This window comes from Megalobrama amblycephala, linkage group LG1 (assembly GCF_018812025.1).
Source record: "Megalobrama amblycephala isolate DHTTF-2021 linkage group LG1, ASM1881202v1, whole genome shotgun sequence".
Lineage (NCBI taxonomy): Eukaryota > Metazoa > Chordata > Actinopteri > Cypriniformes > Xenocyprididae > Megalobrama > Megalobrama amblycephala.
Genome location: NC_063044.1, coordinates 3,806,443 through 3,821,480, shown reverse-complemented (window position 1 = coordinate 3,821,480; position 15,038 = coordinate 3,806,443). Strand labels below are relative to the sequence as shown.

Here is a 15,038-nt window from a genome sequence, read left to right as displayed (position 1 = left end):
GACTTCAGACGGATGGATGACGGTACCATACCAGGGTACGGCAACAACAGGTGCGCTAGCGCCCCCTCGATCACAAAAGCTACATTACGATAGATGTTAATTAGACCACCCATCTCCTTTTTTTCCTCCCGCCCCTCCTATCTTCCTGCCTCAGTGGCAGGATCGCTCACACCCAGAGCACCAAGGAGGTTTACACAGATATAATTTTACTGTTGTGGTATTCTAACAATACAGACAGCAGCATGCAGTCAGTGTCTAATCATTGTTTTCTGTATGTTTCCACCACCTACAGTGCCCAGCAAAGAAATATTGTTAATAAGAAGAGGGCCATTCCCAACCAGGTAAAAAAAATTCTGTTTCTGCTTCCACATGCTCTTGAATCCACTCTGATAATCCCTGAGTCTTTCCCCCACATCCCTCATTCCAACACCATCACTCCATCCACCATTCCATTTAAACACAAAAGGGCCTAACACTAAACCCTGAGGAATCCCTTACACAGCAATCATTTTACTTTACCTCATTTGATCAAAAACTCAACAGTATGTCCTCTTTAACTTATACATGTTATCAACTACACCCTTTTATACAGTTTCCGTACCAGGTGCGACAAAAAACAATGAGTGATAAAACCTATGGCTTCCATGTAAACCCAAATTTTTGCCTTTACTGACCACAACAAAAAAGGGGGCTTTTTGTTAATCTTTTTTTTTTTTTTTTTGGCATTTTATCCCCACCTAGAGTGAACACTCATTGACCCAAAATCCAAATCTACATAACTACACTGCCCTCCAAAAGTTTGGAAACACCCCTGGCAAAGTGTGGTTTTGGACGATATAAGCATAAATCCTTATAATTTTTTGGTGCAAATACATTAAAGTAACTTGATATTATCATTGAAGACCAGCAATAATAATTTTCATTTTGATTACATAATAATGGCAATACTGTATATACATGTCAAAGTCAGACATGCCCATTTGCCAGCTGTGATGCCTGGTTACTGGTTTAAACTTGGCCCAGGTTTGTAAAAGATTTTGGGGTCAGCACACCTTAATAGCTTCAACAACTGATTGCCAATTAAGTTTAGAATACAATGAACCAATTAGAACCCAGTTTAGGTCCGATAGCTGCTAATCGAAAATGTAAGTTTTTTTCTATGTATAAACTGTTTATGTAATAAAATATGTTTTCATAGTTTGTTGTCCCTTATCAGTGCAAAATTATCACAAATTAAAAAGGATTCATGCACAGCAAAATCTCCAGTTAAATCAACACTGCTCAGAGTACATATGGTCCCTCTCTAAATAGTGTTAAAGTAACACTGAAGCAGAGTTAAAGTTAATGAGATAATTAAGTAATTAATTAAATAATGATTGCACATTAGTGATGAACACCTGCTGTTAACAAGCAGAATCACTGAAGAAAAGAGAAACACAAGAACTACAACTGACTTCAGTCACAGCAATATTCATTGCTTAATTATCTCATTAACTCTAACTCTGGTTCAGTGTTACTTTAACAGTATTTAGAGAGGGAACATATGTACTCTGAGCAGAGTTGATTTAACGCTGGGAATTTTACTGTGTGCCAATATTGTCAAAAACCCCACTTTTCTAGGGCAATTCCAAACTTTTGGAGGGCAGTGTATATTTAAAAATGTTTAGTTTGAGTCTTCAAACCTGGAAGCTTTGGGTAATTAAAAAGAATTTCATGTTTTATTCTGCAACATAAATGACGTGTATTCTAAATAAGAACCTTATTTTACTCCGAAATCAAAAAACCCATAGAACATTTCTGAAGGAAGCCATGGTCTGTTAGCCTTCCGGGTTGGTCTACAAATTGACGTCATGACTTTATTATAAATCAAATATGGATGTTATTGTGAAGCATCATGTCACAATTTGCGTTGACAGCTGGAATCTTGTCACGTCACACCTGGTTAGGACACAGTATTTGTGTACAGTTTCATTTGCATGAACGTTTCTCTGCACTGAGGAGTAACACAGTTCGAAACATGAAAGAGCCAAGTATGAAGGTTTCAGTGGAAATGACATAAGCAACTTGAAAGTATGACGTGTTATTAGACAGGGACATTCCCTTTCATTTCCTCCCCTGCTTTTGAGAAACTGTGCTTTCACTAGCATCACAGCAATACTAGCTGCTAGTAACACTGACGCATGAAAAATGAATAATCAGTGCATTGTTTTATTTGTTTCAGTCTTGCCCTAATTTTAACGCAGACTTCCCCTCTTTGTTTTGAAGTGTAATTCAGAATGTGCATGGATCCAGCCATGACAATGACACAACCTATTAGATAATTCTGATTTGTGGTACTGTCAGTTAATCTAATTGCATGTAACTTTGTTCTGTTGCTCTCTCTCTCTCTCTCTCTCTCTCTCTCTCTCTCTCTGTCTGTGTCTGCTTCCCTGTCTTCACAACTTTTTTTTTCTCGCTATAACTCTTCTCTCTTTTTGACTCACTCCATCACACTCTTGTCCCTTTCAACCCTTTTGGTTTCCATTTGAAAAACACGTCTTTCTAATACTTCTGCATTGTCCTCCTTTTCTTGCTTTGCTTGTTTCTTGTGTCTCTGTCTCATTTCTTATACCCAAAACTCACCCCCACCCCCTCCCTCCTTATCACTGCAGGGTGAAATACTGGTAAGTACCACAAACCTACAAGCCACACCCAGTTATAGGTCATCAGCGCTCATCCAGTCAGGAGAACTGAGGCCGTAACAGGTCAACCAACTCATAATTATCAGCGTGGGCGGCATGTCTGTGTGCAGACTTGACGGCGAGAGTTATAAAGCTGATGATTTTTCTTTCACTCTGCAGCTGTGTGGCCTGAGAGAAGGCGAAGTCGAGAAGGTATAGTCTGGTGGAAAACCAAAATAGTGGAACCTGGGATAAAAATTAAATCATAGCTGCTTGTTCAAGTACAGTTACGAGTAATCAGTAACTGACCTCAAATAATCCACCATAAAATGCACACTGTAATTAGTGGCATCACCTAACATTCGGTAATTCTCGTAATTAGACCAAGAGAACGTTACTAACCATTTATTTTAAGACAATTTCACAGTGCACCTTTTACATCATATATCATTGTATTTTTGTTTTTGCATGAAAGAATATTAATTATTTTTTTTAATGAGAATATATATGAGTGAAATGGAGGCCTCGGTTGTCCTGTTGCTGGATGTGAGTCCTGGCGGCCCAGGCTGGGTGAGCAGTTTGCCTTGTGGAGAATCAGCCTCTACGTCACCATGGGCATATGGTGGGTGGGCGGGGCTATGAAAACATCCAATCATACTAAGGAGCCAAACTCAAACCCAAGATAACGTGGTGTGTGTTTGAGTGTGTTGTGCTGTTTTTATGAATTAATTCATATTTTTATAGATTTTTGAATGTATTTGCCATGAATAGCTAATCAAAATTATTTCCCATTGAAATATGATATGATTTCGTTTTTATGAAGAAAAACGACACTTCTGAGGTAGGACTGGGCTATATTGGCAAGAAAAACAACACAATAACGTTTTGACAATATTCAGTATCATTGCATCCATACAGCCATTTTTAATTAAAAACGTAATAAAAGTTTAATTAAAGCATGAGCAGTTTTAAGTTGAATCATTAAATCAGAGATTTGAAACTATTTAATGAATTGGGCGGTTTGAACCAATTCACTGAGATGAATAGAATTTACCATCTCAAAGTAAAGTAAAAAAAAAAAAAGTAAAGCCTTTAAGAAACTTAAAGTGATAGTTCAACCAACAATGAAAATTGTATCATCATTTACTCAACCTCAAGTTTCTTTCTTCTGTTGAACACAAAAGAAGATATTTTGAAGAATGACGTTAACCAAACATGGACCCGTTGACTTCCATAGGTTTTTCTATGGAAATCAATGGGTCCATCAACTGTTTGGTTTACCATATTCTTCAAAATATCTTCTTTTGTGTTCAGCAGAAGTAAGAAATACATACAGGTTTGGGACAACTTGGGGGTAAATGATGATAGAATTTTCACTTTTGGGTGAACTATTCCTGTAAAGGCCAAAGAAAAGTGTTTTAAATCAGCACAATATTACCTATTGCTTAATTTTATACCTCTAGTGAAATTATTGTGAATAATCAAGATATTGTCCAGCCCTACCATTTGGTTATTTTAGTTTTTTTTTCTCCCCTTGGTGTGCCAGTAATGACCAGAATGTGGCAGTACCGGGTTCCTTTTACTAATCAATCGACTCTAATTTACAAAATTAACTGCTCAACCTTAGAGAAATCCTTTCTGGTGCAAAGTTAATTGGGGCATTTCTGTTAGTGTGATTAACATTCGCCTCTCACAGGTAATCATCTAATCATCTCATCTTTAATTCAAAATCATCCCTTCTATCAACAGATCTCTGTTTAATAAGATCATATTTTGCCAACTCTTTTATTAACTTGCTGATAATTATGCATTTTACATGTACATAATATTAGGATTAATTAGTGTAAGTTAGAGAGACATCAGTTAGAATGTGCAATGTGGAGGAGCAGAGAAATCCAAACACTAACGGAAAATAGGGTCATGCTCTCGTTTCTTCCAGTTGTGGGCGGCAAAGGGAAATCGGATCCATGTTAGAGAATACAGAGCCAGAGTCAAGCTCTGACCGCAGATATTTGCTGGGTTTCTGTCTGATGAAAAGATATTCGATCGAAAGCGTTTTTGTGGTCATTTGTTCGGGTCGCTACAGTACGATCCTAACACGAGATGCCTGAGCCGTACTGTCCTTGTTTTTTTTCTCACCTCATCAATCTCTATCGTCTTTTTCCCCTCTCAGAGATGGTTATCAAGTTTCTAGATTTAAGAAGGTTGATGGCATTTCCCCACCAAGGCAAACAATCTATATAGTCTCTGCCATTAGTTTATGTCTGTGTTATTTCCGTTGGCACTTTCTAATTAACTCTAACCCTTTCTTCTCAGTTTCACTCCGACTTTACGGAGAACAAAGCAAAATGGAAAGGGGGAAAAGGGACGGTATCTTAGAAAAGCTTGTGGTACAGATTTTCTTCTGTAATGGAATAAGTTCACAATTATTGATGCCATGTGGTATGACAAATTAAAGATGTAGTACCAGGACGGAACCAGAATATGCGTTAAGATGATAAATAAGATTCATTTTGATTTCATGTTAACTGTGATCCTACAATCCTTGACTTTCGGATACCCTTTAACCCCCAAAAATAACATTGAAATCCTGCTGAAAGCCCTTCCCCTCTTTTTAAACTGTTTTCTTGACTAACATTTTTACATTCCCTTCCTACTCCTGTACCTTTTCTTAGCAAACAGCCTCTGGTTACCAGTGCGACTCGCCTACCAATGTCTTCTCTCACTATTCCTCCTTGTTTCAATAGGTTTTCACACTTGAGTGTACGCCTTTCTCCATTTAACAACACTAACGCCGTTCTGTCTTGTTTACCAGCATGTAGGTTAGCTTTTACTCACCAAATTTGACCCTAACATACCGCTGTCGACCTCTGACCTCCGTTCCTCTGACAGATCAGTGGGTCTGGATGGCATCTGCTGTCACATTGCCGCATTGCTTTTGAAAGCAGGAAAAAAAATCGACAAGCACAACAGAATTTTTCCTTTGTACTTTTATTGTTGCTCTATTTCAAGACTTCAAGACACTCCCCATTGGTTTTGTTAGTGTTTATTCGAGGTTTCTAGACCGTTTATTTGTGACTAAGCTTTAATTGCTGCCTTATGTTCTGACTCCATGCTAGATACCGTAGTCCTGTGGTTCCCAACTGGTAAGGCGCAACCTAAATATCGCAAGTCTGTTCAGATAGCAGGGAAAACGCAAAACGAAATGTGAATAATAAAGTGCAAATAAGTATATGATGGTGTGTATCAACTTTTAAGATGGAAAAAATCTTGCGTCCAATCAAAAATAATGGGATTTTTGCTCATACACTAATACTATAGCTAATACAACATGTAGTAGTGTGCGTTTAGGCTAATAAATCATACTTCTGTTATTTATGCATTTACAGTCATCACTTTTGCTGTAAAACTCTTGAATATGTTAATAGTTTTCCATATCGACGGGCCCAGTCACAACAGGGATATTATAGTTAACTAAATCCACACGATTGGGAGTTTTGCATGAGGGCGAAAGATTTCCCCACACAGATTTCGTTCATGGTTAAATTGGTTAATGTTTCCAACTCAGAATCCTGCTTTGTCTTAAAGTGGCCTTTGTATGTATGAGCTGTAATGAACAGTGGGCCTTTTTGCCGATAAAATCTCGATGAAATTTCGCCAATGTGGCTACACCTTAATGTTGCAAAACCAGTTGAGAACCACTACTGAAATGTACAAAGCAGCTTTATTTAGTTATTTAGGTTAGTCGCTAGAAGTGATGACAACACAATTTTGGCAGGGTACCAGAAAATATTTCTTTAGCAGGTAAGTGTCAAAGGTTTGGACAATAGGGTTTATAGGTTCAGCATAGGACACAAGCTTCTAGAACAAAGTCTGTTGAATATACAAGTGTGTGCATCTCATAAATGTTTCCCCACCCTTGTGGCATGCCCTGCACCCTCCTCCACCCCCCTTCCACCTCCTGTCCCACAGGTGATCCGTAAAGGCTGGCTAACTCTCAACATCAGCATCATGAAGGGCGGCTCAAAGGAGTACTGGTTCGTCCTCACAGCCGAATCGCTGTCCTGGTACAAGGATGAGGAGGTGAGATTCATCTGTTCTTCATTTCTTTTTTGCAGTCCCTCCCCCTCTTGAACTAGCGCCACTCAAGTTGGTCTCAAACTCCATGTGTGTTTGAAATTAGTGCGAACGTTAGCTGTTCTCCAGAGTTCTCATGGCTCGACTGGTAGAACATGGCGCTGGTAACGTCAAGGCCATGGTTTTCATTCCCAAGGACCTCATAAATTTCTGAATGTATACTGTAAGTTGCTTTACATATAAGCGTCTGCCAAATGCATTAATGTACACGTCTTACTTTAGTCCCCAAGAGAGTTTGTTTATACGTAAAATCCCCCCGTCCGGCAGCGAATGGTAGAGTCCTTCAGCTCTAGGCGCGGGTGTGTGTGTCCCTGCCCAGCCTAACCAATGTGCGGACTACTGTTCAGCTGCAGCATGATGAACAGGTAGTCTGAACACTGGGCAGGCGGGGGGGAGGCAAGAGGGCGGCTGGACCGCAGGTCACTGCCCCGAGGACCGCACACGACTGCAGAGGAGAGTAAACAGTTCAGACAGACACACTGATAAACCCGTCGAGAGCATGTTCGGGTCACTGCTTATTTAAAATAAAGCAATAAGAAAATATGTTTTGTAAAGTAAATGAAGCTTGTTATATAGTCATTAAGAGAACCTTTTTCTTGATCATTTCAGCAGCAATTTTTTTATCATTAAAATCCCCCAAAATCTTTGTATGTGAACAAAACTATTGAATTTCAGTTGTAAAGTGTAATACAGTAAAATAATACTGAATTACAGTAACAAGTCAAATTAGAATCATTGCAAATAATGGAAATTAAAAAAAAAAAAAAAAAAAACATATTATGCTAATGATCATTTGGTGGAATAACGTTTTATTTCTCATGGTGCATTTAAATAGGTTTCATTTTTAATGCAAAATATGATTTCCTTTGATTTTGGGGTGAAATGTGACCATAAAGTTGTACATTTTAAAAAGCTCCTTGTACTGAGTAATAAAGACGCACAAAGAATCAAGCAATTAAAACTGGCCCACATATTCACTAAAAAAGCGATATATTATATATATTACGAATCTAAAACATATCCCAGCTCTACGTCTTAATAATCTTTACATTATGAGTTCATTTCAAACTTATATTCGGTATACTCACATGTCTACTTGCTGCGTGGCAAATGTATATTCCAGGCCTCTGCAGTTTCTTCAAGAGAAATACGGACCGTTCTGCCATCATGGCTCCTTTCTTACAATCTGAAGCAAGTACAGTTGTGGTTTTCGCTCTTTACCATTGTTTTACAAAAAAAACACAGATCGATGTTCCTTTAGCGTTGCTTTCCGAAGCAAAGAGAAAGCGGTAAACGGAGAAAAGAGAGACGAAGAGCGGGACGAAGTAAAAAGGGACGAAAGGGGAGGCAAAGTGACGTGGCAAGCGCACTGAAATGTTCCAGCCGGGATCCAACTTTGGAATTTGCAGGAAATCGTACTGGGTTACTGGGGGGGGTTGTGTGTGTGTGTGTGTTTGTGTTTGTGTGTGTCTGTGTCTGTGTGTGTGTGTGTGTTGGGGGCAGGGAAGTGTTCCTCTGAGTGATGTAACTGTTGGGGCCGTAGCTGTGCAGACATAAACGTTTCCAGATGCTGCTTCTCAACTCAACAGAACGAGTTGGCAGCATTAGTCCTCATCTAGACTCCTCCTCTTCTCTTTCTTTTCTCTCTCTGTCTCACATCCCCCTCTCTGGCTTGGCAACCTGGTGGTCCTTTAAAGGGACAGTTCGCTCCAAAATGAAAATTCGGTCATCATTTACTCCCCGCCATTTTGTTCTAAACCCATATGACTCACTTTCTTCTGTTGATCACAAAAAAAAATTATCTTCATGCAGAACTTTTCGATGTGACCATGCACTGTGAAGTGGTTTATAAGATTGTTTTTCTTCCTCTCTCGTTGCGCTCTAATAGGAAAAAGAGAAGAAATACATGCTTCCTCTGGACAACCTGAAGCTCAGAGACGTGGAGAAAGGCTTCATGTCCAATAAGCACATTTTTGGTATCTTCAACACTGAGCAAAGGTCAGGGCTGACTGCAACTCTCTATATTTGTGTATTTGTGTTTGGTGGCTTCATGTGTTTGATCCCCCTCACAGGAACGTGTATAAGGACTTGCGTCAGATCGAGCTGGCCTGTGACACGCAGGAGGACATGGATAGCTGGAAAGCCTCTTTTCTCAGAGCAGGCGTTTATCCTGAGAAAGATCAGGTACAAATGTTTGGTTTGAACATGTGCAAACTAAAGCACTCCATATTCCATTGTTGAGATTTTAAAGTCTACACATTTAGCTTTCAAATCAATCTGAATATTCAATGGGAAATGATGAAGGGCAGGACTCGCTACACTACTTACACTACTAGAAGTCTCTTATGCCCACCAAAGCTGCATGTATTTGCTCAAAAATCCCATATTATTCCTATATTTCTATTTATTTGTGACGGAATTTTCAGCATTACTCAGTTTTTCAGTGTAACATGATCTTTCAGAAATCATTCTAATATGATGATTTGATGCTCAAGAAACATTTCTGATTATTATCAATTCTGAAATCAGTAGTGCTGCTTTATATTTTTGTGGAACGCTGTTTTTTTTTGTTTGTTTTTTTGTCCAGGATCTTTTTATGAATAGAAAGTTCAATCTTTACTGTCCATTTTGCTCAATTAATGCATGTTTGTTAAATAAAAGTATTACTTTCTTTTCATCTTACTGATAGGGATTTGATCAAATAATCATTTTGTGCTATTGACATGATATCTTAAATTCTGAAGCTTGTTAAAGACAGGTGTGTTATGTTATTACACTATTAGGTGTGCTATTACTGTAAAAAAAAGTGTTACACCCTGTTGTTCTAATAAGAAAAAGGGCTTAAAACATAAAAGTAAGATCCCGGACGAGCCCCCATTTGTTACACCCCATTCTAATAAGAAAAAGGGCTTTACGTGTGTTTGATGGTAAACAGGAAACCAACCCCTGCTGACAGATCACCACAGACATAAAAGTAAGATCCACAAATGATTTATTGAAGTTGAATAAAAGAATTAAATAAAGGAGCCATAGCTTCAGGGTGTCCCAAGGCCAAAACAACAAACAAAATAACAACTTACAAAAAAAAACATAAATAAATGTCCTAACAAAAAAAAAAAAACTTAAATACAATACTCCCTAAAATAAACAAATCACAAACAAGGTCAAAATAAATGGCAGGACACCCCTAGGCTCCTAAAGCACAGGCAGTAACTTAATTGAATCACTTCACAACAAAAATATGAACCATTTTCAAAAACAAGTGATTTGGAATCTGTCGACGGGAGAAGGAATCCTGAGCTCCTCATGCCAGAAGGCCAGAATGAGCTTGCAATTTTCCAAGTGCGCCGCCCTTTTTTTCCACCTGGTGAATGAAAAAAACATTGATAGCCAATCCGTCCTGCTTTAAAGAGCTCAAGTGGCAGATGACAAAACTGCACAATGGTACGGTCTTGGTTAAGTTAGCAGAATTGTTTTAGTGGTGGAGAAAGTTATTACAATTTGATGAAAGATAACAATACTTTTTTTCTTTAGAATAGTGCACACTAATGCATTGACTATAATAATAAACAGGTATGTTTATTAAGGATATAGGTCACTTTGAATTTCATGTTGTCTTTAAAATGCATTCATACATTGTGTGTGTGTGTAGGTGGAGTCAGAAGATGCCGCCCCTGCCGACAGTTTCTCCATGGACCCTCAGCTGGAGAGGCAGGTGGAGACCATCCGTAACCTGGTGGACTCCTACATTGGTATCGTCAACAAGACCATCAGAGACCTCATGCCCAAGACTATCATGCATCTCATGATCAACAGCGTAAGCACACAACCATTTATAACCGTTAATATTGAAAGGTATTGATTGTAATGTATTGCAAATATCCTCTCATCTTCATTAACCTTTCTTTCTTATTCTCTTGTCTTTCTGTCCCCAGGCTAAAGATTTCATCCATTCAGAGCTGCTGGCGTACCTGTACTCCTCAGGAGATCAGAACAGTCTGATGGAGGAGTCTGCTGACCAGGCCCAGCGCAGAGACGAGATGCTGCGTATGTACCACGCCATCAAAGAGGCTCTCAGCATCATCGGAGACATTAGCACCAGCACCATATCCACTCCCGTGCCTCCGCCCGTGAACGACAGCTGGATGCCGGAGTCGAGGTTAGGACATGAACAACATTGGAAGGAATTAGATTTCCAGTATTGTGGCTTTCTATGTCAGAATGGAATTCTAGTATGCAGTATGGATTGTATATTGCCTACGTTAAGTATGTGAAACAGTAGGGGTTAATCCACAAATGTTTCATTTAGTAGTCCATTCTATGCAAACAGTATGCATCAAATTAAATACTACAGAAATTATAAAGGTGTAGTTCACTCTCATGCCATTCCAAAACATTATGCCTTTTATTTTTTTTACTGTGAAAATAAAATGTTTCAACAGTTTTTGTCCATAAATTGAAAGTCAGTGGAGTCCAAAACAACATTGTATGGACAAAAAAAACACACACAAAAAAACACTGCGGCTGCATCCGAAATCGCATACTAATTTATAGTAGGTGAAAACAGTATGTGAAAACAGTAGTATGTCAGAATATGTAGTATTCATAAGACTGAAAAGTACCTGGATGACTACTTGCACAGAGATTCTGAAGTGCACATCTGATGAACACTTTACCATCCCATGAGTCCACGGGAGACGAGTTGCACATCAAAGTGAAGCAATGCAACTGATGCTGGTAGGTCACATGACAATGAATGTAGTATGTCCAGATTATATTCATACTACAAACATTCGTACACTGTGGAAGTAATTACTTATTCAAAAGAAGTCCCGACTCAGAGAGTATGCGATTTTGGACGCAGCCTGAGACATTTTTCAAAACATCTTGGTTTGGGAGTAAATAAAGTTTAATTTTTGTGTGAACTATCCCTTTTAGTGTAGTGTGCTTCATATACTTTGTTTTAATTCTATATTTCTTCTTTTCCTGTCCTGTGTAGCCCCACCCCCCAGCGCAGACCGCCTTCGTCGGCCCCGCCCCCCAGCAGACCTCCAGCAGTGAGAGGTCCAACACCAGGCCCGCCCCCTCTTAACCCCACCCCTGCCTTTGCAGCCCCGCCCATTCCCTCTCGGCCAGGCCTGCCCATGAATGCCTTCGGCAACAGCAGCCAGGATCCTTTCAGTGCCCCTCCTCAGATCCCATCCCGTCCTGCCCGTGTCCCTCCAGGCATCCCCAGGTAAGACCGTTAACCAGTGTGTCGCCTCCATGTAGATATTTATTCTCACGTGTGTGTGAGAACGAGCTTCTGGTGTCTGAAGCTCAGAGGAGTGAACGTTTGTTGAAAACACAAGAAACGTTTGAGCAAAGGTTTGACAGATGTACTTTTTCTTTAGCTCTCATTCATTTGCATTCAGATATTCTCTCCTGTCACATAACAATTTTTTTCCTAATTTCTTTCTCAGCATATTCTTACTAAACCTTCCAGTGTTGACATTTTCCTCTTTTGATCTCATCTCATCTCATCTTTTTTTTTCTTTAGAGATTCTTCTCATCTCTGTTCATCTAGCCTCACCTTCTTTTCATCTCTGTTCTCATCTCATCTAGCCTTGTCTCTCTTTATCATGTCTGTTCTCATGTCTATTCTCCTCATCTTTTCTCTTCTGATCTCATTTTTTCCCTTGTTCTTTCTCGGGTCATCTGATCTGGCGTCTTGTTTCTTTTCATCTCATCTCTTCTTGTGTTTTCTTATTTAGTCTCATTTAGCCTCTTTCAGCTTGTCTCTTCCTGTCTTTTCTTTTCTTGTCTTGTCTCTTTTCTTTTCATCTGTTCTCATTCAGTCTCATCTAGCATCTTCTCATCTCATCTCTTTTCATCTCTTGTTTAGTCTCTTCTGGTCTAGTCTCATCTCCTCTCATGTAGTCTGTCCTCATCTTGTCTCTTCATCACTTCTAGTCTTTTCTTGTCTCATCTCCTCTAATCTAGTCTCATCTAACTTCTTGTCACTCCTCATCTTTTCTCTTATTGGTTTTCATTTCTTCTTGTGTAGTCTGTTCTTGTCACCTTTTCTAGTCTCATCTAACTTCTTATCTCTCTTCATCTCGTCTCATCTCATCTAGTCTCATCACTTACATAGTTTCATCTAGTCTTGTCTTACCTTATCTTTTGTCTTTTCTCATCTCACCTCATCTAGTCTCATCTCCTCTCATGTAGCCTCATCTGGTCTTGTCTGTCCTCATCTTTTCTTTTCTCGTCTCATCTCATCTCATCTCATCTCATCTAGTCTCATCTCCTCTCATATAACCTCATCTGGTCTTGTCTGTCCTCATCCTTTGTCCTTTCTTTTCTCATCTCATCTCATTTCTGCTCATATAACCTCATCTAGTCTTGTCTGTCCTCATCTTTTGTCTTTTCTCATCTCATCTAGTCTCATCTCCTCTCATATAACCTCATCTAGTCTTCTCTGTCCTCATCTTTTGTCTTTTCTCATCTATTCTCATCTCCTCTCATATAACCTCATCTAATCTTCTGTCCTCATCTTTTGTCTTTTCTCATCTCATCTAGTCTCATCTCCTCTCATATAACTTCATCTAGTCTTGTCTGTCCTCATCTTGTGTCTTTTCTCGTCTCATCTAGTCTCATCTCCTCTCATATAACTTCATCTAGTCTTCTCTGTCCTCATCTTTTGTCTTTTCTCATCTCATCTAGTCTCATCTCCTCTCATATAACATCATATAGTGTTCTCTGTCCTCATCTTTTGTCTTTTCTCATCTCATCTAGTCTCATCTCCTCTCATATAACCTCATCTAGTCTTCTCTGTCCTCATCTTTTGTCTTTTCTCATCTATTCTCATCTCCTCTCATATAACCTCATCTAATCTTCTGTCCTCATCTTTTGTCTTTTCTCATCTCATCTAGTCTCATCTCCTCTCATATAACTTCATCTAGTCTTGTCTGTCTCATCTTGTGTCTTTTCTCGTCTCATCTAGTCTCATCTCCTCTCTTATAACTTCATCTAGTCTTCTCTGTCCTCATCTTTTGTCTTTTCTCATCTCATCTAGTTTCATCTCATCTCATATATAACATCATATAGTGTTCTCTGTCCTCATCTTTTGTCTTTTCTCATCTATTCTCATCTCCTCTCATATAACTTCATCTAGTCTTCTCTGTCCTCATCTTTTGTCTTTTCTCATCTCATCTAGTCTCATCTCATCTCATATCTCATATAGTCTTCTCTGTCTATCTTTTGTCTTTTCTCATCTATTCTCATCTCCTCTCATATAACTTCATCTAGTCTTCTCTGTCCTCATCTTTTGTCTTTTCTCGTCTCATCTAGTCTCATCTCCTCTCATATAACTTCATCTAGTCTTCTCTGTCCTCATCTTTTGTCTTTTCTCATCTATTCTCATCTCCTCTCATATAACCTCATCTAATCTTCTGTCCTCATCTTTTGTCTTGTCTCATCTCATCTCATTTCTGCTCATATAACTTCATCTAGTCTTCTCTGTCCTCATCTTTTGTCTTTTCTCGTCTCATCTAGTCTCATCTCCTCTCATATAACCTCATCTAGTCTTCTCTGTCCTCATCTTTTGTCTTTTCTCATCTATTCTCATCTCCTCTCATATAACCTCATCTAATCTTCTGTCCTCATCTTTTGTCTTTTCTCATCTATTCTCATCTCCTCTCATATAACTTCATCTAGTCTTCTCTGTCCTCATCTTTTGTCTTTTCTCATCTCATCTAGTCTCATCTCATCTCATATAACATCATATAGTCTTCTCTGTCCTTATCTTTTGTCTTTTCTCATCTATTCTCATCTCCTCTCATATAACTTCATCTAGTCTTCTCTGTCCTCATCTTTTGTCTTTTCTCATCTCATCTAGTCTCATCTCATCTCATATAACATCATATAGTCTTCTCTGTCCTCATCTTTTGTCTTTTCTCATCTATTCTCATCTCCTCTCATATAACTTCATCTAGTCTTCTCTGTCCTCATCTTTTGTCTTTTCTCGTCTCATCTAGTCTCATCTCCTCTCATATAACTTCATCTAGTCTTCTCTGTCCTCATCTTTTGTCTTTTCTCATCTATTCTCATCTCCTCTCATATAACCTCATCTAATCTTCTGTCCTCATCTTTTGTCTTTTCTCATCTCATCTCATTTCTGCTCATATAACTTCATCTAGTCTTCTCTGTCCTCATCTTTTGTCTTTTCTCGTCTCATCTAGTCTCATCTCCTCTCATATA

The 15,038-nt window shown here is 38.9% G+C and overlaps 1 protein-coding gene across 10 annotated transcripts in view; it reads left to right on the top strand.

Moving 5' to 3' along the window:
• The window catches only part of dnm2a (dynamin 2a), a 62,282-nt gene that overhangs the window by 37,823 nt on the left and 9,421 nt on the right, over window positions 1-15,038 (top strand). For 5 of the 10 annotated variants that reach the window (XM_048168176.1, XM_048168101.1, XM_048168013.1 and 2 more), the window contains 8 exons: window positions 293-341; window positions 2,652-2,663; window positions 6,633-6,743; window positions 8,686-8,795; window positions 8,870-8,981; window positions 10,450-10,614; window positions 10,733-10,956; window positions 11,797-12,033. In XM_048168176.1, coding sequence (XP_048024133.1) covers window positions 293-341; window positions 2,652-2,663; window positions 6,633-6,743; window positions 8,686-8,795; window positions 8,870-8,981; window positions 10,450-10,614; window positions 10,733-10,956; window positions 11,797-12,033 — 1,020 coding nt within the window. Of the gene's footprint in view, window positions 1-292; window positions 342-2,651; window positions 2,664-2,840; window positions 2,874-6,632; window positions 6,744-8,685; window positions 8,796-8,869; window positions 8,982-10,449; window positions 10,615-10,732; window positions 10,957-11,796; window positions 12,034-15,038 lie in introns of all 10 variants that reach the window. The other 5 variants (XM_048168646.1, XM_048168734.1, XM_048168404.1 and 2 more) reach the window with 2 other exon arrangements.